The sequence below is a fragment of the Verticillium nonalfalfae genome (assembly GCF_003724135.2).
Source record: "Verticillium nonalfalfae strain VnAa140/NRRL 66861 chromosome Unknown scaffold_192, whole genome shotgun sequence".
Classification (NCBI taxonomy): domain Eukaryota; kingdom Fungi; phylum Ascomycota; class Sordariomycetes; order Glomerellales; family Plectosphaerellaceae; genus Verticillium; species Verticillium nonalfalfae.
In genome coordinates this window covers 19,314-44,137 of record NW_021167417.1, presented here as the reverse complement: position 1 = coordinate 44,137, position 24,824 = coordinate 19,314, and the positions used below count along the sequence as shown (strand labels likewise).

The 24,824-nt window shown below is 51.5% G+C and overlaps 10 protein-coding genes across 10 annotated transcripts; 5 read left to right on the top strand and 5 right to left on the bottom strand.

Annotated features, from left to right (window-relative positions):
• Positions 1 to 1,893: 1,893 nt before the first annotated feature.
• Positions 1,894 to 3,554, top strand: D7B24_003336 (uncharacterized protein; the record flags this gene model as incomplete). The annotated part of the gene is made up of 3 exons (XM_028637528.1): positions 1,894 to 2,762; positions 2,818 to 3,213; positions 3,260 to 3,554. 3 exons carry the CDS (start codon positions 1,894 to 1,896, stop codon positions 3,552 to 3,554), a joined length of 1,560 nt encoding a protein of 519 aa, XP_028490716.1.
• A 1,593-nt stretch (positions 3,555 to 5,147) lies between these two features.
• On the top strand, positions 5,148 to 8,799 carry D7B24_003335 (uncharacterized protein; the record flags this gene model as incomplete). The annotated part of the gene is made up of 9 exons (XM_028637527.1): positions 5,148 to 5,152; positions 5,465 to 5,518; positions 5,854 to 5,936; positions 6,235 to 6,342; positions 6,394 to 6,425; positions 6,528 to 6,612; positions 6,670 to 6,869; positions 7,134 to 7,764; positions 7,817 to 8,799. The coding sequence occupies 9 exons, from the start codon at positions 5,148 to 5,150 to the stop codon at positions 8,797 to 8,799; spliced, it is 2,181 nt and encodes a 726-aa protein (XP_028490715.1).
• A 27-nt stretch (positions 8,800 to 8,826) lies between these two features.
• D7B24_003334 (uncharacterized protein) lies at positions 8,827 to 9,678 on the bottom strand (the record flags this gene model as incomplete). Its single annotated transcript, XM_028637526.1, has 1 exon — positions 8,827 to 9,678. One exon carries the CDS (start codon positions 9,676 to 9,678, stop codon positions 8,827 to 8,829), a length of 852 nt encoding a protein of 283 aa, XP_028490714.1.
• Positions 9,679 to 10,112: 434 nt separating this feature from the next.
• D7B24_003333 (uncharacterized protein) lies at positions 10,113 to 11,628 on the bottom strand (the record flags this gene model as incomplete). The annotated part of the gene is made up of 3 exons (XM_028637525.1): positions 10,113 to 10,908; positions 10,960 to 11,389; positions 11,448 to 11,628. The coding sequence occupies 3 exons, from the start codon at positions 11,626 to 11,628 to the stop codon at positions 10,113 to 10,115; spliced, it is 1,407 nt and encodes a 468-aa protein (XP_028490713.1).
• A 778-nt stretch (positions 11,629 to 12,406) lies between these two features.
• On the bottom strand, positions 12,407 to 15,514 carry D7B24_003332 (uncharacterized protein; the record flags this gene model as incomplete). The annotated part of the gene is made up of 6 exons (XM_028637524.1): positions 12,407 to 13,242; positions 13,291 to 13,434; positions 13,580 to 13,621; positions 14,107 to 14,416; positions 15,251 to 15,434; positions 15,486 to 15,514. 6 exons carry the CDS (start codon positions 15,512 to 15,514, stop codon positions 12,407 to 12,409), a joined length of 1,545 nt encoding a protein of 514 aa, XP_028490712.1.
• A 599-nt stretch (positions 15,515 to 16,113) lies between these two features.
• D7B24_003331 (uncharacterized protein) lies at positions 16,114 to 17,257 on the top strand (the record flags this gene model as incomplete). Its single annotated transcript, XM_028637523.1, has 2 exons — positions 16,114 to 16,164; positions 16,220 to 17,257. 2 exons carry the CDS (start codon positions 16,114 to 16,116, stop codon positions 17,255 to 17,257), a joined length of 1,089 nt encoding a protein of 362 aa, XP_028490711.1.
• A 55-nt stretch (positions 17,258 to 17,312) lies between these two features.
• D7B24_003330 (uncharacterized protein) lies at positions 17,313 to 20,123 on the bottom strand (the record flags this gene model as incomplete). Its single annotated transcript, XM_028637522.1, has 5 exons — positions 17,313 to 17,542; positions 17,591 to 18,006; positions 18,064 to 19,114; positions 19,167 to 19,172; positions 19,874 to 20,123. 5 exons carry the CDS (start codon positions 20,121 to 20,123, stop codon positions 17,313 to 17,315), a joined length of 1,953 nt encoding a protein of 650 aa, XP_028490710.1.
• Positions 20,124 to 20,548: 425 nt separating this feature from the next.
• Positions 20,549 to 21,415, top strand: D7B24_003329 (uncharacterized protein; the record flags this gene model as incomplete). The annotated part of the gene is made up of 2 exons (XM_028637521.1): positions 20,549 to 20,600; positions 20,676 to 21,415. 2 exons carry the CDS (start codon positions 20,549 to 20,551, stop codon positions 21,413 to 21,415), a joined length of 792 nt encoding a protein of 263 aa, XP_028490709.1.
• Positions 21,416 to 21,503: 88 nt separating this feature from the next.
• Positions 21,504 to 22,903, top strand: TWF1 (Twinfilin-1; the record flags this gene model as incomplete). The annotated part of the gene is made up of 3 exons (XM_028637520.1): positions 21,504 to 21,537; positions 21,832 to 22,421; positions 22,493 to 22,903. The coding sequence occupies 3 exons, from the start codon at positions 21,504 to 21,506 to the stop codon at positions 22,901 to 22,903; spliced, it is 1,035 nt and encodes a 344-aa protein (XP_028490708.1).
• A 362-nt stretch (positions 22,904 to 23,265) lies between these two features.
• On the bottom strand, positions 23,266 to 24,464 carry SFC1 (Mitochondrial succinate-fumarate transporter; the record flags this gene model as incomplete). The annotated part of the gene is made up of 5 exons (XM_028637519.1): positions 23,266 to 23,419; positions 23,471 to 23,946; positions 24,021 to 24,244; positions 24,297 to 24,344; positions 24,404 to 24,464. 5 exons carry the CDS (start codon positions 24,462 to 24,464, stop codon positions 23,266 to 23,268), a joined length of 963 nt encoding a protein of 320 aa, XP_028490707.1.
• Between the last annotated feature and the right edge of the window lie 360 nt (positions 24,465 to 24,824).

Sequence of the window (24,824 nt, the reverse complement as noted above, 5' to 3'; positions counted from 1 at the left end):
ATAAGTCCGCTAGGAGTCTAGGGCTAGAGCGCCTTCTACGGGTGCCCCTAATATAATCGGTAATATTCATCTATAGTATTTTAAATATATAGTTAATTATAGAATAATATATTTCCCGGAGTAATAGTTCTAATTCTATATTCTTCCTTAATCGTAGGTCTTACTATTAGTCTTCCTAACGTCGTTAACCCTAAGCTCTATTACTCGATCGGGGACGAAGTTCGTAATCTCTTTAATTTACTAGTAATTTCGCTTACTAGGGTCGTTATCTCCTAGCGATTATAGTCCCTAATTAGTTCTTCGGGGGTTTCCAGGTCCCCCTTTTTAATAATTACTTTTTCGTATACTCTTCGCTAATCGTCTATAGCCTAAGGGAAGCGTTCTAGCTTAAATATCTACTATATTAATACTTTTATAAAGCTATTCCCGAGTACTCGTTACTCTACCTAGACGTAGGCCGTAATAGGGGATAATATAGGATTCTACTATAAAATCTTCTCGACTTCTATACTAAGTTCCTTTTCTTCTACTATTAATAAGGCCTCTCTAAAATAGGATTCCTATTTATCCGTAATAAGTAGCCGGAAGGTCTCTAAGTATTAGTCTAGCGCCTTAATAAGTAAGCGGATTAATATAATTCCTGAAAAGAATTTTCTAATAAACTTTCTCTTCGGGACCTAAGGTATAAACTACTCCCCTAGCTATATTATATATAGTCGATTCGGCTCGTTTAAATTAGTTACTACTATTTAATATAGTCGTAATTACGGGGACTTATAATCTTAGATCTTAAATACTTAGTTTATAGTATTATATTAAGATACCCTCCCTTAATAGGAGGGGCTCTAGAGGTTCTCTATATATTATAACTCCTAGTTATATAATTAGGAGTCGTATAGGCTAGTGATCACTATTCCGTGATCACCGTATAGTATTCGCCTAATAGTGATTACGGTTCCGTGATCACCGAGAGGATCACGATCCCGTAATCACTAACCTTACGGTCACGTAACAGGCTCCACTTATTGCCTGTCCACTGTGCCCGTAACACCTATCTACTATACTCGTAATACTAGGGTTACGTTTTATAGTACCTACTAACTAACTCTATTAGAGAAGCTCCTTCTATTAGGGGCTGCCTGCGGCCTATCGCTCGGCCCTTAATTATTATAAGCGCTTACCTAAGGCCTTAGTTATTCTAGCCTAGAAGTATAAGGGAATGAGGGTATAGGTCCCTGTCCTGTTTCCGAACTGTATTCGCTATTCCGTTTCATTTTCGTTCATATAGGACGCAGCCCACTATACCATTATCGGGTCCGAGTCAGGAAGCGCATAACAACGTGGATTCTGGATTCCTTCGTAATCTTGGAATTGCGGGTCAATTGAACTTTGAGCCTCTCAGCTACGTTCTTGAGGTGATGACAGATTCATCGCGCCTGTCCGGCTAGATCGGCCTGTTAGCCTCCTCCACTTGCGGCTCTTTTACTGCCGGCATACCCGCCTACGGCAGTGCTACGGGACGACAGCTTGGTATTCGCTGCCTTCAATATCGAGCTAGAGAATGACGACGATAATATCGCGTGTCGAACCCACAATAGTCAACAGATCACGGTGTTCCTGATCACTCCGCGGCTCTTTGTCTCCATCAAGACCAATGTATGACATGCCTCACTGCGGACAGTTCGCGGCTTTCGTCCCGCATACTCACGTCCACCATCGTGTTCTCTCCACGTCCTGCCCCATTGACCTACCATGGCGACAGTTGGGGCTCCGCATTACTCCCCGCATTAGTGAGCGGGCGTAAGGGTAGGTTCGTATAAAGCTGGGATCCCGTGCTGTTCGACACCTCATCTTCACTGGTATCTCAACCTCTACGTCACCTAAGCCGCGAAAATGGGCTACTTTGGACTCACCGGACACGCCTTGAGCGTCCTTCAAATTGCCTTGATTGTCTGTCCAGCATTCATTCTCTTCGGTTACAATCAAGCCGGATTAGGCGGACTGTTGACGACCCAAGACTGGACGAAGACGTTTCCCGAGATTGACACCGTCCATACAACCGGCAGTGAGAAGAAGCAAAAGTCGACACTCCAGGGCTTTGTGGTTGCAACATTCACCATTGGAGCTCTTTGCGGCGCTCTTTCCTGCTCATGGACGGGCGATAAATTCGGGCGACGAAACGTTATCTTCGCTGCCGGTATTTGTACGCTCATCGGCGAAGCTCTCGAATGTTCCGCCTTTAGCTTGGCACAACTCATCGTGGGCCGTGTCATCGTCGGACTCGGCATTGGTCAGCTTAGCTCCATCGTTCCGGTGTGGCAGAGTGAGACAAGTGGTGCAAAGAATCGTGGACGGCATGTTGTCTTAGATGGCCTCTTCATCTGCGTCGGTTATGTCCTCGAAAGCTGGATCAACCTTGGCTTCTGGGAGTTCAAGTCTGGCCCGATTACGTGGAGACCATCAATTGCAATTGGTGTTGCATTTTCACTCGTCCTCATCATCTCCATTTACTTCCTCCCGGAGTCACCGCGCTGGCTTGTGTTGAAAAACCGCAGCCAAGACGCCCGAGAAGTCGTCGCCGCTCTCAGAGGCTTTCCTGTCGACTCGATGGAGGTTCATGCAGAGGTCACTGGCATTGAGCACTCTTTGGAAGAAACGAGCAAGGGCGGCGTCAAAATGAGCGATATGCTGAAAATGGGTGAGGATAAGCTCTTGTACCGCTTCGGGCTGTGCATGATGCTCCAATTTTACCAACAGATGTCGTGAGTACTTTTTCAGATTGGTGTCTGCAGATGTTTCTCGTATTGACTATTCCAGGGGCTCAAACCTCATCTCAGTCTACGCAACAATCTTGTTCCAAGAGAACCTAGGAATGGGCACCGAAATGTCACGCGTTCTATCCGGAGGAGCTTTGACTTGGAAGTTTCTATCGTCTTTCCTTGGGTTCGTCTGCATTGATCGTTTTGGTCGCCGAGCTGTATTCATCATCAGCGGTGTTGGGATGTCCTCTTGCATGGTCGCCCTTGCAATCAGCACTTCCTTCCCAAAGGAAAACAAAGCAGCCCAAATAGCTGCCGGCTGCTTCATCTACCTGTACAATACGTTTGTGCCCATTGGGTTCTTGGGCGCCAATTTTCTCTATGCCACTGAGATTGCGCCGATCAAGTTACGGATGGCTATGTCATCTCTGTCCACAGCTAACCACTGGCTATGGTATGTGTATTTCGGTCATTATTGGGAGTTAAGCTGACCATCCCAGGAACTTTGTCGTCGTCATGGTTACACCTGTGGCAATCAGGAGTATCGGGTACCGGTATTACATCGTGTATGCCGTCATAGCTGCTTGTATTCCCGTGTCGGTTTACTTCCTATTCCCTGAGACTATGGGACGAAACTTGGAAGAGATAGACATGATGTTCAGAGAATCTCCGTCTGTCCTGGGAACCGTCCGCTTCGCAAGAAATCGCCCGATTGCGATGCCCCAAGAATTCGATCATGAAAAGGTGGGAGATGAGGCAGACTACGTGGAAACCAGGGAGGAAGTTCGGCCATGAGCATACACCTCAATTGTAGTCCCTTGAAATGATTTACTCTTCTTGATCCCCATTCTGCTTGCATCCTTTAACGAGTTCACGTGTTCATGTCCTCGGATTGAGAGCCTTGAGCTTCTACAGGTATTTCTGGAGCAGACAGGACTGGAAACTTTGTCACTACAATAAAGTTGCGAGCTGGCGCGAGTTCATCGTTGTTTGCATTTCTGGAGACTTTTAGCCGAGACTAGGAACAGAATGACTTGAAATTATCTCTACATGCAATAAACCCCCATTAGGAGCTCGGGAAAACGATTGATGCGCGTGTTCCTATGTATCAGGTCATTTGTTGTTCTCGGCGCTCCTTGCCAAGGGTGGACGTCTTGGTTCGTATGCCAAGTTGCCCAACCCTGAATCATTTTCTCGAACCCCGCACTCTTTCGTCATTCCATATTCCTTCCGTCTTCACTCCGAAATCTGAGCAATTTAGGCCATGGACAAACTTAAAAGTCATTTCAAACGAAAACCGCATCATGTCCTGGAAAGAAGCCGACAGTGGCACGATCCAGTTATCGAGATCTACGACAACATCGCTTCGTCCAAGGCTCCGTGCTCTGTCCGGGCATACGATGTCGCCAATAGGCGATGGTATCAACTAGATGTTGATGTGGCAGTCAGTGACGACGCATGGTTGTCATCTGTTGTCCAAAAACATGTCAGGGCGTACCATCGCGGCCACCGACGGCAACCTCGCTGGAATACAATTCGAACAACACTGAAAGGCAGCCCCGTTGCCTACCATACACAGGAAGAACAAAACATAGCGCTACCCATCACTGAAAGCCTTCGTTACGGCTCTGATCCTGAGGACCGTTTTCCTACCGTTCACTATGGCGACATCCATGACAAAAGATATCTAAGCAAAGGCACAGATGTATGTCAATGGGACGGCCGCAAAGCTGTTTTCAAACGAATCGAATTCACCGATGATATCAAGGCTTTTGAGAGGGCGATCCGCACCCGAGAAAAACTCTTAGCCCACTTGGATAGTCAAGTCGACGGCGAGAATATGTTTGGAGAGATGGAGAAGAGGTTCAATGTCGTCCCTATCCACGCCGTGGTCATACAAGACGCATCACCGGGGCCTTGGGAAGAGGGGTCAGTCGCTGGCGTTCTCATGCCGTTCGCAGGACGCAGTCTGGACTCCCTTGCAAAGCAAGGAGATATCATCATGACCGAATCGCAGCTCTATGACTTAACGCGTGGAGTGAAAGAGCTTAATCGAATTGGGATCATGCATGGAGACATTTGCGACTGGAACGTCACGATACAGTCACAGAAAATAACTGGAGGGACACCTCATCCTGAAGGTGGTAAACTTTTATTGGTGGACATGGGTAACGTCGCTCCGGACTACCAGGGAGACGCACAGGTACTAGGTAAACTGTTTCACTGGTGTCTCCAGCATTCGGAGGCATTGGGACGGATTTCGGATATCAAGCAGAGAGTCATTTCCGCAGCAAACATGTTAGAGGCGGGAGACTTAGACGCGGCTCTGGACGCACTGCAAGATTCGGCAAGAGGCCGAAGAAATAGACAGGTAATCAGCTTTGCGCCATGAGGTGTGTTTAGCATGGTACGTCTTCATCAAGACAGCGCTGCAATTGTTCCTCATGCAATCTCTGATGATGGCTCCGTATTTCAACCAGAATTCCTTTACTATGATTTTTACTTCTGCCCTAATGCTTTCCTTCAGGTCATCTATCAATTTCCTGAGGCGGTATGTCGAAACGTATGGGCATGAACTTTCGCGTGTAAGACTAGATGCAGGTCAATTCATTGTCAGGATTCTATCCGCATGACGTTCAGTTCTCCCCAGTTAAGAGTATACCATTCCCTTGAGCTAAAGCTACGGCTAAGTATTTTGAAAGCAGAGTGATTCGGTTTCCTCTCACCAGCCGAGAGGTTCCATCATATATCCTTGTGAAGTATGTGATCAGCCGTCGGCTGCTCGGAGGTGAACGTCCCCGACTTGTTACCCGTCGGGTCGGCAACAGACCCCTGGCATTGTGACCCCGCCACCCCTCACTTAACCAGGATCTCACGGACTCAGTTGATCGCATGGCAGCGTAAAGTGCGGGGTGACGGAACTTTTGGTCAAATGGGCTTGATCATCTCACATGGTGTGTCACACTCACAGCACCAGGCACGCTTTCAGAAAGACCCCGGCGTTATACGCAGCAACGTATCATGTACTATGCCTACGCAATGATTCTGGGTCCTCGTCATGAGATTGTTATCACTTGCCTTACCTTGCTTGCAGGCTTTACCTAGGAAGGACCGACCATTGGCAGCGTCGTCCGTCGCGTGATGACCAAGATGTGCTCGTTGAGACCTTCAAGGATCGTGCATGAGCATATGCAGTCTCATTCCATATATCCTTTCGATCCGATTAACGGGCCGGCCAACGGGCCGTCGAAACGACTGAAGTCAAATTAAACGCACATTTAGGACGAATTGCCGGGCATGACTTCGCTGCGAAGTATAAATCACTCGTCTTTGCCATTTCTTCGACCTTTTCAAAAGTCAGGCGAATGACTTTCATTCCGTGAGACTACAACCTGTTTCAAACGGCGTCTCAACCTCGAAATGTTGCCCTCAGTTGGTGCCCAGACAGTTCTGTTCTTCGCCAATATTGCCTCAGTAACGGGGCGCTCACTATGGTCCTCGGTTCCGGCTACCCACGGCACTCGAAGTAGTGATATATACCTCCTCAAAAAGGCCTATCCTGTTGGTAATGGGAAACTTGGAGGTGAGAATGGACACAGTAATTCTGAAGCTGCACTGTCTGACAGCTGATTAGCAATACCTCATGGGCCCCCTGGTTCAGAAAAAGTAATCATCAATGTTGATTCTCTATGGTCCGGTGGGCCATTTGAATCCGAGGTAACTTTCCCCTGGCCACCTTTGCTTCGGATATCTGACATAATGGCACAGAGCTACTCAGGTGGCAACCCGCCATCTCCGAAACACGAAGCCTTACCGGGCTTGCGAGCCAACATCTTCGCAAATGGCACTGGACGTAAGTCATGAATATCTCGAATTAGGTCGAATCATGTGTAATGGATAAGCTGTATAGACGTCGATCCTATCCTGGGCAAAGGCGACCATTTCGGTGCATACCGAACACTGGGCAACTTCAGTGTTGTTGTCGAAGAAATGGGCGACTTTTCTGACTATCGCCGGACGCTCGACTTGACCACAGGTATACATACTACTGAATTTGACACCGGTGAAGCTACCTTTACTACTGTCGTCTACTGCAGCTTTCCAGCAAAGGTATGTGTCTACAGTATATCAACGACCGGCAAGACACTTCCCAAGGTGAGGTTCGGCTTTGAAAACATCCTCGTGGAGGCAAATTTATTCAACGTCACCTGTGGGGACCAGTACGTTAAAGGGGTTGGCGTGACCCAGCTTGGACCCCCTCTGGGTATGAAGTACGAGTCAATAGCTCGTATCACAGGAAGACCAGGCTGTACAAAACCAGCCACAGAATGCTCTGATGACGGCTCGTTGTCTGTGACCGTACCAGATGGTCAGAAAACACTCACAATCGTCATTGGGGCAGAGACGAACTTTGATCAGTCCAAAGGCAATGCGGAAAGTGGCTACAGTTTCCGTGGCGTGGATCCTCACGAATATGTCGAACAAGTAACCAATGACGCTGCAACACAAGGTCGCCGGACACTTCTCGAAGGTCACCTTGAAGACTATCAGACTCTTCAAGGTGCTTTTACTTTTGATCTCCCCGATCCGAACAAGTCGGCGCAAAAAGAGACCGCTGCACTCATCCAAGAGTATGATTCGGACGGTCCAGGAGATCCCTTTTTGGAAGCTCTCTTGTTCGACTACGCTCGACATCTTCTCATCACATCATCGCGAGAAGATTCCCTTCCGGCCAACCTGGCTGGGCGGTGGACGGAAGAACTTTGGCCGGCTTGGAGTGGTGATTACCATGCCAACATCAACCTCCAAATGAACTACTGGGCTGCTGACCAGACAGGGCTCAGTCGGACCCAAGACGCGCTTTGGAACTACATGGAGAAAAACTGGGTACCTCGTGGCTCTGAGACGGCACAGCTTCTTTACAACGCCAGTGGCTGGGTTGTGCACAACGAGATGAATATTTTCGGACATACAGCCATGAAAAACGCTGCCAGCTGGGCATTCTGTGAGGTGCCTTCAGTTCCGTCTGAAATTGCAACTTGCTAATCAGTTGACAGATCCGGCCGCTCCCGCATGGATGATGCAGCACGTTTGGGACAATTTTGATTACACACAAGACATCGGCTGGTTCAGGGATCAAGGATATCCTCTGATTAAGGGAGTTGCGGAGTTCTGGCTCTCTCAGCTGGTCGAAGACAAATTCAGCAACGATGGAACACTGGTCGTCAATCCGTGCAATAGCCCGGAGCATGGGCCAACAACTTTTGGATGCACCCACTATCAGCAAGAGATTCATCGCGTGTTCGATACAGTCTTATCTGGCGCTGAATACGTTCGGGAAGACGATACTGGCTTTCTTGAAGATGTCAAGTTGAGCCTCAAAAAGCTGGACAAAGGCCTTCATTTCACTAACTGGGGAGGCATCAAGGAATGGAAGCTTCCGGATTCTTTCGGTTTTGAAGAAAAGACTACGCATCGCCATCTTTCTCATTTGACAGGTTGGCATCCAGGATATTCGGTTTCATCTTATCTAGGCGGCTATACGAATGTCACGATTCAGTCAGGCGTCAGGAAGACGCTGGAGTCTCGTGGCAATGGCAACGGGCCCGATGCGAACGCTGCCTGGGGCAAGGTCTGGCGGTCTGCTTGCTGGGCGCGTTTGAACAACACAGACATGGCGCACTATCATCTCCGCTATGCGATTGATGTCAACTTTGCCGACAATGGTTTCAGCATGTACTCGGCGCGCAATGAACCGTTCCAAATTGACGCCAATTTCGGGCTCGCGGGAGCGATACTGAGTATGCTGGTGGTCGACCTACCCCTGGCGCACGATGCTCCCTCTCAAGAAATCAGATCGGTGGTCCTTGGGCCTGCGATCCCCGCATCCTGGGCCGGTGGCAGTGTCAAAGGACTTCGTCTTCGAGGAGGTGGCGCAGTTGATTTTAGCTGGAACGACGATGGATTAGTCACTGCAGCGGCATTAACTGGATCCCGAACGACAGTGAGGCTCGTAAATGTCGAGGGTACAGTTTTGTAACCGAATTGATCGCGCGCGGCGCATGATTTAATTGAAGACTACCGTCTTGGTTTTGTTGAGGAAAACGCGTCCCTCGGCCGTCCACTTGACCGCAGCGGCCAAGACCTGGCTCTCGACATTGGCTCCCTCCTCAACCAGCTCCTTTGGGTTCAGGCTATGATCGACCCTAGAGACACGCTGCTCGATGATGGGGCCTTCATCAAGGTCAGCCGTGACGAAATGAGCAGTAGCGCCAATGATCTTGACTCCGCGCTCATAGGCCTGGTGGTATGGTTTGGCGCCCTTGAAGGATGGCAAGAAGCTGTGGTGGATGTTGATGATGCGTCCGGACATAGCTTCGCACAGTCTCGGCGAGAGAACCTGCATGTAACGGGCGAGGACGACAAGCTCAATGTCGTGCTCCTTGATGAGGTCTAGGATCTTCTGCTCCTGCTCGGCCTTGGTGTCTTTGGTTACGGGCAGATGCTTGAATTCAATGCCGTAGTTGCCAGCCAGTTGCTGGAACTCCGGGTGGTTCGAAACAATAAGGGGCACCTCAATGTTCAGCTGGCCAGCCTTGGTACGGAAGAGTAGGTCATTCAGGCAGTGGCCGATCTTGGACACCATGATCAAAACACGCAGCTTCTTCGCAACGGGTCGAATATCGTACTCCATCTTGAGATTGGCAGCAAGTGCGCCAAAAGGCTCATCCAGATGCGCCGTCGACTCCGATGGAGTGGGACCAAAATGAACACGCATGAAGAACTTCTCAGAGACCGGGTCGGAAAACTGCTGGAGATCCAGAATGTTGAGGTTCTGTTCGGCAAAGATGCCTGTCACCGCGTGGACGATGCCAGGCTTGTCCGGGCAGGACAGGGTCAGGATGTGATCGTTAGCCATGTTGAAAGGCGATGTCGAAACCGTGCAAAGGAACTGTCGTGGTTGTTGGTGTCGTTGTTAAGATGAAGGTGAGTCAGTGTGACGATGATGTTCGTTGGTGGATGAAAATGTCAGGGCTTACTTAACCTCCGTGGCTGAAAGCATGTTTGGCGGGGGGGGATTTGACCCACAGCGGCCGGGCTCGCGCGTGGGCATTGGCTCCGTTTTCAGTAACGTCGGAGATCCTTCGGCGTCGCGCTTTTGCTGGCCACGTACAGAGAGAGTCTAGCGCTTGCGGAATGCCCGGCTGTCATAGTTCAGGACGTTGAAAAATAAACGCCCAAGGAAAAGAGCGTACACGAAGACGGAGGCTGCTCGAGGTTTAATGATAGCATGCAAGCAGCAATGCGATAGTTAAATGAAGACATGTGGTGACAGCTCAGCTATCCGGCAATCTAGGAAGAATCGCTATTGTCTGCGCAGGAAAAGGCCCCTCCAATTTCCCCGTTGGCATAGGCGTTGATGATGTTCTGCACTACGCCGTATGTGCCGCCAATCGTCAGAAAAGCAGCCAGGGCAATCATGAGCCAGTTCAAATAGTAAACCACAGCCTGCCACCAGCGGCCCCGGCGGTAGTGTTGGTGATCATGCACCCAAAGGTACCCCGGCAGCCCAAGTGCCAGTGGCGAGAAGGTTAGACTGCCCGCGAGTGCGAGAAGATAATTGAAAATAGGGATGCCCGACGCGAGAAGGAAAGATACAACACACATGCTGCCTGTGCATCCAAACCAAACCGACCAATGGACAACTGAGTTCTTCTGTAGATGCTCAGAGTTACGCAGGATACGAACGAACATGTACTTGGCCGCGACATGGACGTACAGACAGGCGCTGACGAGGAGACCAATCAAGCCAATTCCGTAGGCTACTTTCTTGACAACGTCGCCAGCACTGCCGAGAGACGGCGAGGCCACCCACTGGCCACAGTAGCGATAGACAACCAAAGAGAAGGTCAGGTAGGACGCTGTGACGATTCCCATGCAAAGGTAAACGGCTTTGTTGTAGTCCCGGGGCTTTCGCATCTCTGAGATGACAGGTAGAAACGCTGAGGTTCCGGCCCCAGAGCAGAAGATCGTGGCCACCGACGTGATACCTGTGACGAATGTCGGATTTCCGATAACATGATAGCCCAGTTCGAAATCTCCGGTCTGTGGAGCAGCTGCAGGACGATCACGGGTGGTGACACCGACGCTGTTGAACTGTCAGTCGGGGTTCCCCGGCAAAAGTCTCGTACGAACTCACACGACAACGAAGACAGCAATGTAGACCGAGAGAAACCCAGCCCACGTAAGCCATGCAATCTTTTCGAATTTCCGTACGCTTGCAAGAGCAAAAACAGCAATCGTTGCAACGAGCATAAACCAATTCGTGCAAATAGCGTGGCTCGATAGTGCATTGAGGCCGACGGAGGATCCAAATATGCCACTGGCCGCAACAATTGCGTACGTGACGAGGAAAAGCACGCCGACAATTTCCCTCAGCCAAACACCGCCGACAACGTAAGCCATGTCGGCGATTGAATGGCAGCCAGCATGCGTGTTGCGGAAGTTTCCTTGGATAATAGCACAGTAGGTGTTCAGAAACTGCCAGCCCAGAACGTTGATGGCGCCAGGTAGGGCCCCGAGAACGAACATGGCGGAAGGTATACTGAGTACCCCAGTGGCGAAGATCACTGAATGCTTATGAGCAGCTGAATGCCATTGGTATAGAGAGAGAGAGGAGAGACGCACCTTTGAGAAAAATGACCGAAGCATGGATCCAACCTACAGTACGGAAATCGACTGTGCCCTCGCCCTTCTTGAAAACCTCAAAGGAGTTATTGCTGTCATCTGCTTTGGCGATTTCGATGCTACCGCTTGTCCGTGCTGGAGCAATGGCATCAGTGCCCTTTTCTGAATCCCTAGTGGACATGCTAAATTCCAATACGTGGTGGCCTTTGTGTGAGAGAAAATGCGTCTAGATCTTTGTGATTGAAGAAGGATCGACATGTGTATGACAGTAAGACGAATAAACGCCTTTGTTAAATAGAAAGCGATACCTATCTTCTGCGTTACTACAAGAAGGAGAAGCAGGCTTATCTCCAAAGAGGAGATTGGCCTGGGTCAGCTTTCAGGACATGCAGGCCCAAATCATGACCAACATGAGCAGAACGTTCCCCGGACCTGGGTTACATCTGCAAGTGCCGCTAAGTGGGAACCGAAGTGGAGTGATTGTCATTCATGTAGGTGCGTGATGATAAGGTTGGGGTCATCTCGACATCTTGGGGTAATCTAGCATCTCTGGTTGGTTTCACGTTGCTCTAACCATCACACTAAACCCCAACTTTGATAACCACAGAAAGTGTCAGTCACACATTTGGAAGCGGGGTAGATCTGACTTGCTTGAGCGGCATCTGGAGCGTGGAGAAGCGCTCGTGACAAGTATTCGTCCATCATGAAGACGCGAGTCTCCAATCCTGGCCGCGGGACTGATTCTTGGCAAGCGGGTGATCCTTATCACAGCATACCATTTAGGCACCACTGGAATTGATGACTGAGATGTGATGTTGAGATGGCTTGGTGAAATTCTCAAGCGGACTTTCGAGATTGGTTGATTGTCAATGACATGGCAGGAGACTTGAACAGAACCTGAAACATTCATTGTAGGCAAGATATGCGATTTCCTCAACTCTCTGCATTAATAGCTATCCTCAATATGGCGTCGTAGACTCTTTCAGGATGGCTCCTGGTCTGACAGGCAAAATTGACCCCTCTGGGGCCGCGTTTCTACTCTTAAAATCATCGCAAATCTGTTCCATTGTGACAAACTCCACTCCTTCATGACTCTTCATGTACTCGATAAGCCTCTCATGCATCAATAAGACGTGAGGGCGCCCGGAAACATCAGGGTGTATCGTTAAGGGAAATATGAACTCGTCATACTCCCGATAGAAGTAATCAAAATGATCTCTCCAGATATCTTCAACGTCGCGTGCGTTCACAAAACCATGGCTGTTTGGCGCGTCTTTGATAAACATCATTGGTGGGAGGTCGTCGAGATACCAGTTAGCGGGTATTTCAACAATGCCAGTGTTCTGCCCTTGTACAAGAGGCTTCATCCACTCGCTGGCTTTCTTTTTGTAGTCGATCTTCGTCCAAGTATCTCCGGTGCGAAGGTAGTAGGCCTGGCAATCGTGGTGACTCATGCTGTGGTCGTACTCAATCCCGTAATCGGCCAACAGCTGACAGCCTTCCTTCGAGGTCTCCCACCAAGGTGCGACGGAACCTCGAGGAGGTTTACCAGCAAACTCAGTCAACATGCGGTACGTCTTATCGAGGACCTCCTTCTGCTGTTCGATAGTCATGTCTGTGGGGTTCTCTTGAGAGTACCCATGCAGACCAATCTCATGGCCAGCATCACGAACGGCAGCCATCTCTTCGGGAAACGTCTCGAGGCTGTGGCCCGGGATGAACCAAGTGCTTTTGATGTTGTACTTGGTGAAAAGCTTCAGAACCCTCCTGGTTCCGACAGTGCCGGCAAAGAGACCTGTTCTTGGGTGAGTATGGAGTCCGTATTATGTTAACGAGCACCTACCTCTGCTGATATCGTTCGGTGAATCTTCTCCGCCATACGAGCCCAGCCACCCGGCAACGGCATCAACATCGACGCCATAGCTGACCAAAACACGTTTCTTGCCCATGGTGGCGTATGAGGAGGGGTGAGTAATTCTGGAAGATGCTGTAAGTGTGCCGTCGATTGCGGGGGCATGTGCGGTTAGAGTGACATTTATCTACCGAGTACCCTCCACATCGATCCTCCCTGATCTGCGGGTGCTACAATTGGATTTGTAGTGGAGTACGTCATGGCCCCGTTGGAGACTAACCCCTTATCGCGGGGTAGTTGCTCAGGAGGCCGTTGCCTCCAACTACGGGCCAGCACCGTTGGGGTAAAGACAGTGGCGATGCTGCTTCCACGATATTTGGCTTATCATGTTTGATCAAGATACAGGAACGTAGTGCAATTTAGCATAATCAGACCGCGCTCCTGCCAGGTAGACGACGGGGGATCTAAGACGCAGCGATATCAACAAGCTTGGCTGAGGCTTTGGCCATGGTTGAAGCATGCGACGTATGTACGTCCAACGGTTGTGATATACTTTCGAGGCATTCAGGTGCTTGCATGTCTTGTGCTCGACACGCTTTCCACTCAAACGCCGACTCCCATGCCTGTCCTACCCTGAGAATACTGCTCTCTCGCCACATACCTCGACGATCTGCATGCCGACGGGAAGCATCGTATTCTGATCATCTGCAGCTCCTGCGAGCCCCACTGGAAGTGACATGGCAGGATGACCAGTGATATTGAAAATGGCTGTGTTTGAGGTGAGTCCAATACTCGGTTCGAACGAACCCAAGACTGAGTCTCGAGGCCCATGGCGAGGAGCGACAAATGGGGTAGTAGGCATGACGATGACATCGTATGATTGAAATACGCGATCATACGCATCTCTCAGTTGCCTCCCAATGTTGACGGTCTTGCTGTACAGGCCTGGAAACTTGTCCATAAGGTAAAGCCCGTTGATGACGGTGTTCTTGGTTGAAGGAAATAGTTTCTGAAAGTTGGAGTCCAGCCATGGAAGTCTTGCCTCTTCAAACTCCGTCAGATGAAGACCACGTTGGCCGTAGCCTCGGCCGAGAATGCCCATGGCACCAGCCAGACGCTGTTGGATAGTCCATATTGATGGTCCTTCCACATGGCAAGGTATGGAAACAGTATCGACCACAGCACCAAGCTGCTCTAGTCCCCTTGCTGCGGCAAGGACGCAAGATTTTACATCGCTTTGAACCAAAGCATGGTCGATTCCCTCTTTTAGTACTGCGACTTTGACGCCGTCGAGTCTGTTCGCGCCGGATAGTGTCCTGGAGAACTTGAAAGTCCCATGGGGCCCAGCTCCCACCGACTTTCCGTCAATGTTGTCATAGCCGGCAATGGCGTCAAGACATAAAGCGACATCTGCAACACACCTTGCCAAGGGACCTGCGTGGTCGTCTATGGGATCTCCGGATGTGATGCCGGTAAATGGGACGAGACCATGTGTTGGCTTGAGTCCAACACAGCCGCATAGAGAAGCCGGCACTCGTATACTTCCGCCTTGATCCGTTCCCAACGCGATGTCAACAGTCGCAGACGCTACTAAGGCCGCGCCGCCGGAGGTACTCCCTCCCGCCGAGTAGCCTGTTGCGTAGGGATTCTCAACTGTTCCTTGAGCGCTCGTGAATGATGATGTGGAATTGCAAAAGTGTTCGCATGTTGCAGTTCCCAGAATGTCGGCACCCTCATCAAGGACGCGGGTGACGATGGTGGCGTCTGTGGATGGAGTCCAGGCTGGGAAAGCATCGCTCCCAAAGAACTGAGGGACTCCGGCGACTGCAATGCAGTCTTTCAGGCAGACACTTTTGCCTTTCATTGAGCCTCCTAAAGTGCTGCCTTTGATCAGGAATCGATGAGCCCAGGCGTGGCCAAACTCCTGTTCATCTTCAGCAGGAAGGCGCACGTTCTGGCGAGGATATCGTGAGAGGTCCGGGGCAGGTTGATAGTCCGGGAGGCTCAAAACTCTCTCCGCGCAGTCGTGTACGGCAGCAAGAAGTCGCTCGTACTCTGGAGATTCTTCGTCCTTGATAGTTAGGCCCAATGGTGCCAGGACCTTTTCCACATCGCCTTCCCGAACGGGGTTGTCGCTTGGTTCCACGTCAGTGTGAGCGATCGATATTCTGGGGGTTCAGTCTTACGATGCGATATCCTTAAAGAAGACCGACATAATGATCGTGTGGAGTTGAGACTGTAAAGTCTTCCTCTGTGGTGCCAGTCACGTAATTGTCGTGTGTGCGTCTGATGATGCAGAGAACCATTGAAAATTATTGCTTTTCAATAGGCACAGTAATCGTTTGGTTCACGGGTTCAAGTCTGGACCTGAAATATTTCTTGAAGCGCACGTCAGTGGTAATTTTAGTCATCAAAATCGACGCAACACCGCCGTTTCCATTTCATCACGTATGAGACGTACGACAAATCACGGCCGTTGACGCCGCATGTTATGAGAGAAGCCCCTCCAAATGCGGCCCCAATGGTAGTTCGCCTCCAAATACGACCAGGGGGCATCCTGACCCCAACTTGTTGGAGTCTGTGTGGAGGTCAACTCCAATGTGAGCGGGGTACTCAAAACAGAGTTGACTTGACGTGCACTCACCAGGCGAGCATTTTGAGCCACCATTGCCGTGAACTCTTCATCAGCTTCGGTGAAGTGGCGGCGGCAAAGATTATCTGGATAGCTTTATAGAAGCGTGACTTAATTTCCCACCTTGAGGTGTCGTCAATCTAGTCCCAGCGGGATCACCTTCATCCGCTTCCATTCTCCCAATGGCTGAATTCCAACAACCCCGCATCATGAGGGCTGCCCAGATTGTAGAGGTTGGTATCGTCGTCCTCACAGATGTCTACAGGGAGAGTGACTAAGGAACACTAGTATGGAAAACCATATCAGCTCACTGAGAGACCAACTCCAATTATACGAGATCACGAACTCCTGGTTCGGGTCAAAGCAGCTGGTTTCTGCCATTCTGACCTTCAAGTATTGGACGGACAGTTCAAGTCACCTCTTGGTCTCATCCCATCTCACGAGCCGGCCGGATGCATTGTTCAAATTGGACATCGATGCCATCCTCGTTGGAAGCTTGGTCAGAGGGTCGGTGTCCTCAACTTCAAGAATGCCTGCGACCAATGCGCTGGTTGCAAGATAGCAAAGCAAGCACTGAATCACTTGGATCCGAGGTATTGCGACAACCGAGAGACTGCAGGATTCCAACACGATGGAGCGTTTGCGGAATACATCGTCGCCGACCCAGAAACAACCGTGTTACTCCCCGACAGTCTTTCTTTCGAGCAGGCGGCGCCACTAATGTGCGCGGGTGCCACTGTCTGGGGCTCGCTCGAAAGAGCAACCCAAGGCCTAGAACAAGGCAGTGTTGTGGCTGTCGTAGGCATCGGTGGCCTTGGGCATTTGGGTATCCAGTTCGCCAAGGGCCTCGGTTTTCGAACCATTGCCGTAGATAGCCGCCCAGCGGGCAGGCTATTGGCCAACGAAACATCGAACCCAGCTTTGCGTCCAGATCTTGTAATAGACTCGGGCAGTCCCGACGCCGACAGGCGGATCTTCGAGTTTACAGAAGGCCAGGGCGTTGCGGCAGCTATTGTCTGTACAGACTCATTGATTGCTAACGCCTGGGCCCTCAAGATCCTTCGCATGGGTGGCTCCCTGGGGATTCTGGGCCTTCCCGCAGAGCAGTGGAGGTTTGAGGCCGACTTGATCGTCTTCAAGGAGTTGACACTGAGAGGGACGTATGTCGCAAGCAGAGTCGCCACGGAAAGAATGATGGAGGTCGTTAGCCAATACGGCATCGAGTCTCATTTAGCTATGGCATCTTTTGATGATATCCCAGGCATCGTCGATGCATACAAAGATGCTGATTTCCGAGGAAGACTTGTAGTCAGGATATCGAAGTAGGGACGGAGAGTATGAACCTGGTTGCCTCTGCACTTACCGCGTTCTAATTACCTTATCATCCTGATACGAGCTTACGATACTCCTGAAGAGCCTGCCCCATTACGTTGATGAAAGGCCATTGAGTGTTGCTTTTGAAAAAGTGCGCCCATATCATGAGCACGGCCAGTCCCAGGCTGCGCGGTTCTCTTTCGATGGCTCCGTTGTACTCCTCAGCCACAAAGTCGACTGACATGCATGCTTCGTCGACGATGCACCAGACCCAATGTAGAATGCGATCCTCGCTGTCTGCATGATGTCAGCGAGACGGTTATGGTAAAAGGCCGTACACTTTACCTGTCAAAGGGGTCGCGGCTAGGGTCTCGGTCAACGAGAACAACCACTTGCTCAGTAGGACTGCACACTCTAAGCCTGAAAGCGAATGTCTGACACTCCAAAAAAAGGCCTGACTGCGTGCGACACGATCTACGCCGAGGCGGACCGGGATACTTAGCATGTGTGTAGAATACAACAGAGCCGTGACAACTCCATCGCTTCGCTCCACTGCAGGGGACTGAGCGAGGGCCCGCGCGATACGCCTGGGATCGCGAGTCTCGAGTAGGCGGTATGGCCCTAGGTGTAGGTAAATTCGAACGTATGCCAATCCGAGCAGAGAGCTGGAGGTGAATGGTATAGGTCCGTTCTCATTGTTGGGATCCAGCGTTGACTCCGGAGCCTGCTGCCAACCGGACGTCCACGAACGGAGTCCACTCCTGTTGAATCAGTCAATACTGCAACGCACTTGGTGCAAATGTCAAGCGGGTACTAACTCAAGCTTATCGACTTCTTCCGCCGGCAGCTGAGCCGAGTGATCCATAACGGGAAGAGACAAGTCTCTGACAATGTATATGCGCTGCAGAAGCCCGTGAAGGAGCACGTAATTGCCAAGTGGTGTTGGAATCGGATCCAGAATTCCCATGCCGTCGTCAGCCTTCTTCAACAGCAAGGACAACGCATGCTGAAAGAACAGCTGCTGCTTGGATATCTCGCTGTGAGCAGCCTGCCACTGCATTGCATTGGGTGCCTTCCATTCCTTGGTCGAGCACGGCAATCTGAGGTTGATTTCGTTGCTCCGCAGAACAGGATAGACGTTGTATGCAATACTGTGTATGTGAAGAAAAGAGAACGCGATCAGCTTGGTGCGTCGGACGGATTCCTGCCGTACCCAGGCCTCCCAAACTGCTTGGGATCCGTTGGTGCCGTCTGTCAAGGACGGATGGGTTTCCTCGCCGAGGCCGAGATCACGAAGAACCTGAGCAAGGAGTCCTTGCAAGGTAAATGCCTCTTGGAGAAGGGCGACCTTGGGTTCCCAAGTAGCATAGCCCATGAGAAGAACGAGAGCGCGTACCGTCTCAATGGGTTCCCAGGTTGCCCACTCATTGAAAGGGTCTCGTGCGACGTGCTCGGGTCGCGTGGCTCCTTTAAGCGGCGAGGGGTCATGGAGACCCAGGTAGGAGCGGCTCTTGGCACCAAATTTACCAGCCTCGCGTCGTATCCTCTCTACGAGGATTGCTTGGCCAGCATGGAATAGCGACTCTGAATTGCGACGTTCGAAGCAGTACTGACTGCCCAAAGCTGCAATCCCGAGGATCAGTTCCAAAGCATGGTCCGATAGCCGCCACGTTGCGACATGGATGAAAGGCATATGGGAATGAAACCCCTCAAAGAAGGAGGTCACATATCGCGTCAATGCATGGCGTGATGGGAATTTGAAAGTAGGATCAAGAACATCGCGGAAAGCCTCTGTCGCAGCAATGAGGCGGGAACGCTGGTCGTCAGTGACCCTGAAGGGTTGAGAATCACCTTCATGGGAACGAGGGCCTAATATTCGTAAGCGTACGTCACTCGTGTATAAATCCAATCATGGCCTTACTGTATTCTGTAAGATCATGGTGCAGTCGATTCTTTGCAGGGGCTGAGGGAAGCCAAGCATTGAACGGTGTACCGGGTCTCTGGTTCTGCGTGTAATTTGCATCATCTCTGTTGCGCAAGGCAGGATCCAGGACATCTTCTTTCTCTGGGCCCTGAAAGTAGGGGCTCCATTCTGCTGGAAGCCCTACCCCGTCCAGGAAATTTGCGAACTCACGGAACTGGGCATCGAACCCCGTACTTACGCCATCTATCGCACTGCTATCAAAGAAATGTGGCGGGAGAATATTCTGCTGAAATGGTTGTGCTACCATACTGTTGTTACCATGACCAAGTGAATATATCTCCGTCGGAGTTTGAGCCCGTTGTTGATGGGTTGGGTTTGGCCATTGCGTAGGCTCCACTGTTGTCACAGTTGTAGTGACGGTGGCGTTGGTGGTAGCTTGGTGATCTACCGATGGAACAGAACAGGACGCCGAAGGCGTTGGTTTATCATCTGGGTGTGTGTCCTCGTGAGATGTGATTCTCTGATGGCGGGTTAGGAGATCCCGACGTGTAAACGCAGCTCCGCAATGGCAGATGAAAGGCTTCTCTTTGGTGTCTGGAGTGCAGCACATTTGGTGAGCACATGGATATGAGGCAAGGACGCGGACCCAAGCGTGCTGATAGACCCCGGTTCTCCTATGTTGTTTGCAAGGACTCGGCACTTACGAGTGCGGATATGACGTTCGAGATGCTCGGTACGCTTGAAGGTTCGGCCGCAGTGCGGACATGCGCGTGCACCAGGTACGGATGTAGTCCGCCGCCTGCGCTTATTTTGCGACGGCTTCTGATGCTGTTGCGCGTGGGTATGGGGCAGCATCTCCACGGGAGTCCACAGGAGGGCCTCCCCAGCAGTTTGGAGCAGGTGAAGTTCGCCGCGGCGATGTTGGAGGTGGAAGAGATGTTGGGGGGTGGACATGCGGCGCGGGGTCTCGGGGCAGCTCTGGCTTTTGGGGTCGAACTCGGCTCTCAGTGGAGTCTTACGCCAGAACCTCGTCAGCGCTGATCAGAGGCGCGCCATGAATCGTAAGCGTGCTTCGAGACTGGGGTTATCGAGTGCTGGCGACCTGGGCTACGGGAGTGAGTTGGGGTAAGATAAGTGCCAACGTAGATCCGAAGCTACCTACCCATCCGAGACGATACCTCTCCACCACCACCACCTCGATCTATCTCAAAGATTGGCCTCTCATCCAGATAGATGCATCAAAAAAGGTCCGCCATCCGCATCGTTCAAAAACTCAAAAACCTGTGAACTATTGCCGTGCTCTTTCATCTATCTTTTTTCTTGTGACGGAGCCTCTGTGAGTCAACGTCGAGTTGGAACACGCCAACACACAACTGGCAATGCTCTTGACATTTCCTGGCGTGGCCCTGGTCACTGGAGCAGGAGGAACAGGTTTGTCAGCGTCATTGCACGTCATGTTGTGACGGTCATGGCGCGGCCTTGCTAACAGGACATAATGTGCACAAGGAATTGGCGCAGCTGTGGCCAAAAGGTTCGCGCAGTCTGGCTGCACCAGGCTCGCCCTCACAGACATCAACGCCGAGTCACTCGCCAAGACACGCAGTGCGTTACGGGACTTTCGACCGGAAGCGCAGATATGTAGCATGGCGGGCGACATCTCGAATGATTCCTTTGTGTCGTCTTTCGCCAAGCACGTTTCAAAGACGTTCGGGCGTGTCGATTATGCCGTCTTTAGTGCGGGTGTGCTGGGAGCCTCGTTGCGATCTCACGAAACACCCGTAGCAGATTTTGACCGCATTACAAACATCAACTATAGAGGGACATGGCTGTCGTCGCGTGCCGTTCTCTCCATCATGCTAGAGCAAGAGGCGCTCGCAGAACATCCGAGGCAGAGGGGCGCCATTGTGAACATTGCGAGTCAACTGGGCATTGTGGCTCGGCCCGCTGCTGCTGCGTATTGCGCGTCAAAGGCTGCAGTCATCAACATGACGAGATCCGATGCCATTGACTACTCCAAGGACGGCATCAGGATCAATTGCGTATGCCCAGGGGTGATTGAAACGCCTATGACAATCGGCTCGAAAGAGGTCGCTCAAAGGCTTAAGCCTGCCATCGATATCGCCCCTATGCAGCGCATGGGAACCCCAGAGGAAGTAGCCGACGCCGTGTTGTTCCTCTGCTCGACGCGGGCATCGTTTGTACAAGGGCATGCGCTCGTGGTTGACGGTGGCTATACTATCAATTAATCAAGTTATTGAAAAATGTCTATGCTTGCCTAGGTATCAAGGCGTGAACGCATTACCGTCTTTGCGGAGGCAGCAGGGCCTGTAGGGCATGCAAAATGTCAGCCAGAGGTTCTGGACCGACGGTAAGCACTGGTACCTTATTCAACTATGCACGGGCCACGCAACAGCGGGGCAACCATCTGGTCTCATTGCCCCGCCATCTGCTGCTGACGTCCCACTCTGATGAGGCACACAGTCCGTGCCTTCCTTGTCCTTCTGCTATCGAGACCAGGAAATCCGAATGGGCACGACTGATCATCGACACCACAGTTCCCGTACCCGGCATCGTCATATTCGTCACGATGCAGTCCGGAATATCAGGCAAGACCATTGTTACCTGGGTTGCATGAGCTCACACATCGCTGACTCCCTTTAAGCCTCGAAGGAGCTGGTCTCCCAGTTCAACACTCTGCTCTCGTCCGAGTCGTACTTTGGCCTCCTTGCCACCATTGAGGCAGAAGCCCTCAAACCTATTGACTTTCTGTCGCCAGTCTCCTCGACGGCTTCTTTCTCCGATAACCTCGCGTCTCTACAGCCCCATCTCAAGGAGACTGAGGCTCTCTACATCATCCTTCGTCGCCATGCAACCGCCCCCCACCTCATCGCCATCACCTACGTTCCGGATGCTGCCAAGGTCCGCCAGAAGATGCTTTTTGCGTCTACCAGGCTGACACTGACCCGCGAGCTCGGCTCTGAGCACTTCCGCGAGACTATTTTCACAACCACTGCTTCTGAGCTGACGCCTTCCGGCTTCGACAAGCACGATGCCCATAACAAAATGGATGCGCCGTTGACCGAGGAAGAACAGAGCTTGGGCGAGGTGAAGCGCGCCGAACAAGAAGCGGGCAGAGGCACCGGGGCACGAGAGATCCATCTCAGCCAGAAGATGAAGCTTCCGATGCCGGATGACGCCATCGCCGCCATGCGAGAGGTTGGACAGCACAATGGCCGCGTCCTCACCATGCTGGTATGTCCATGCCTGTCGTGCGACCTATGGACTAGGAAACAGCTAAAGCTAACCGAAATCTGCCTTGACAGAAAGTGAATCCCGACACCGAGAGCGTCGAGCTTGTACCTTCGACCGAGTCGCCGACCTCGATCGCCGAGCTGTCGCAAGCCATTTCGACAACCGAGCCCCGCTTCAGCATCTTCCGCTATACCCATACTCACAATGGGACTGAAACAAGTCCTGTCCTCTTCTTTTACACGTGCCCTGCCAACTCCTCCTCGGCCAGACCTGGTCACAAGGCCATTAAAGACAGAATGCTCTATCCGCTGATGAAGCGTGCAGTTCTCGCCATAGCGTCAAGTGAGGCTGGACTTGAACTTGCCAAGAAGTACGAGGTCGAGGAGCCCAGTGAGATCACAGAAGAGTCGGTTTTGTCCGATCTACACCCCAGAGTTGAGGTCCGACAAGCATTCAGCCGCCCTAAGCGGCCTGGTCGGTGAGAACGCGAAAGAACCAAGCAATTACCTGTTTAGCCGTTCTGCTCGTAACAAATCAAAATCTCTACTGGCGATGTTTCTCTCGCTAAGATGCCTCTTGTGTCATTGTCCTTCCAAATATGACACGTTTCTACTCACGCTTCGTCCAGCAATGCAACCCATCAAAATCTTCCTGGCCCTTTTTACTTCATCGTGTTCATGGAGGACAGCTCCTGATGCACTGTAGCTATGATCAAAACGAATTAGATTTGGTATCTTCGACATTGCTCCCGCAGCATACCATCCATGCAAGGCCGCAAATGCCCCTCCACATCTATCTGCACCGCATTGGGATCAAAACAAATGCAATCTCGTTGCCTCATCATCTATTCCTCGTACTTGCCTCCGGTGAACGCGAGATTGCTCTTCTCAAGTCTTTCCTTAATGTATTCGTACACGGTGAATGTGACAGCTTGGCCAGGGGCAACACGCATAATGCGCGGCGTGATGCCCTTGTAGAATGCGTGGAAACCTTCTTGTCTGTCACACAAAGTCAACGGCAGCTTCGACCGTTTCTGGCAGAAAACTTACTTGAACATGTCACCCGCAATCTTCGTGATACGGCTCCAGGCACTGGTTCCAAACTCGGCCGGCGCCTTCTGCAACCTCGTCTTGATTGTGTCGATGGGCGCGTTGCTCAATGGGCCCATCGCACCACTAACGAGACCAATGCATGTCGTCTGCCAGCTCGGCAAGTTGGTGCCCTCGTACTGAGGTTGCCAGTTCTTGAGCGCCTCCTTGAAGTAGCTGTACGCGGTGAAGTTGACGGCCTGGTTGGAGCCCTGACGCAGGGCTGTCAGACTCACGCCGCGGTAAAGGGCACCAACACCTTCCTCCTTGACCACTGTGAATAACGCGTGCGCAGCATTGCGGTACTTGGGGACGTCGAGCGGATCGGCCATGCTATGGTGTTGCGCCTGCAGGCGGATCTTGATCACCTCCATAGGCGTGACAACAGCGACGGCTTCTGTAACACCTGCAGCAAGGCCGGCTGCGCATTGAATAATCTAGTCAGTCACTTGGTTCGTTACAGAGAGTGTAGAGGATCCCACTTGCCAAGGAACGTCCCCTTCGCGCTGACGACCCCCGTGCTCTTATCAGCCAGCAGCTGCTTGTAGGTTTCGAAACTCGTGAAACGAATGGCCATCTTGGGCACGATGCCAGTCATGACAGCTCCCAAGCCCTTGTACAGCGCTAGAGGCGTCTCACGCTTCACAATCTCGACACCAGTACGAACGAATCCGCGTTTTGGTGCGCCAGGTTGCCGCGCTCGCCTCGACAGCTGCATGCGAACCTTGATCGTGTCTTGTTTTTGTCAATTGGCCGCTCTAGCAAAAGTCAACCTGGCCATGCTTACCCAGTGGATGACACGCGAGCGCCTCCATCATACCGGCAGCGCCTCCGGCTGTAGAGACGAGTCAGTATACAAGCTTCGGATATGGTGCAATGGCCGACAAGTCGTACCAATCAAGTTGGTTGCCACCGAGGGCGGCGTCTTGCCGTCGGCTTTCACCTTGGTAGCCATGTGGTGCGGTGCCAATGTAGCTTCTACCTGGTGACGGGGCGGTGGTGTTTGTGGTGCTGGGGGTCTGACACAGAACCAGCGACGAGATGGAGTGGAATGGGCGCGAAGACAAGGTCAAGCTAATGACGCCAATGGAGAGAGACGCGAGTATGACAAGGACAGAAGGAACAAGAAGAGAAGATCAGGCGAGTGCAGAGGGGACCAGAAATATGACGAAACGGCTTGTCAGATGGGAAACATCCTCGGCGCCGAAAAGGCAGTGCCACGGTTAATAATGGCACCAGCCATGAGACGGCGGCGCGACTGGCGACCGACTGACCAGATGACTCAACGTCTCGCGCGAAACCGCCTTCAATACTT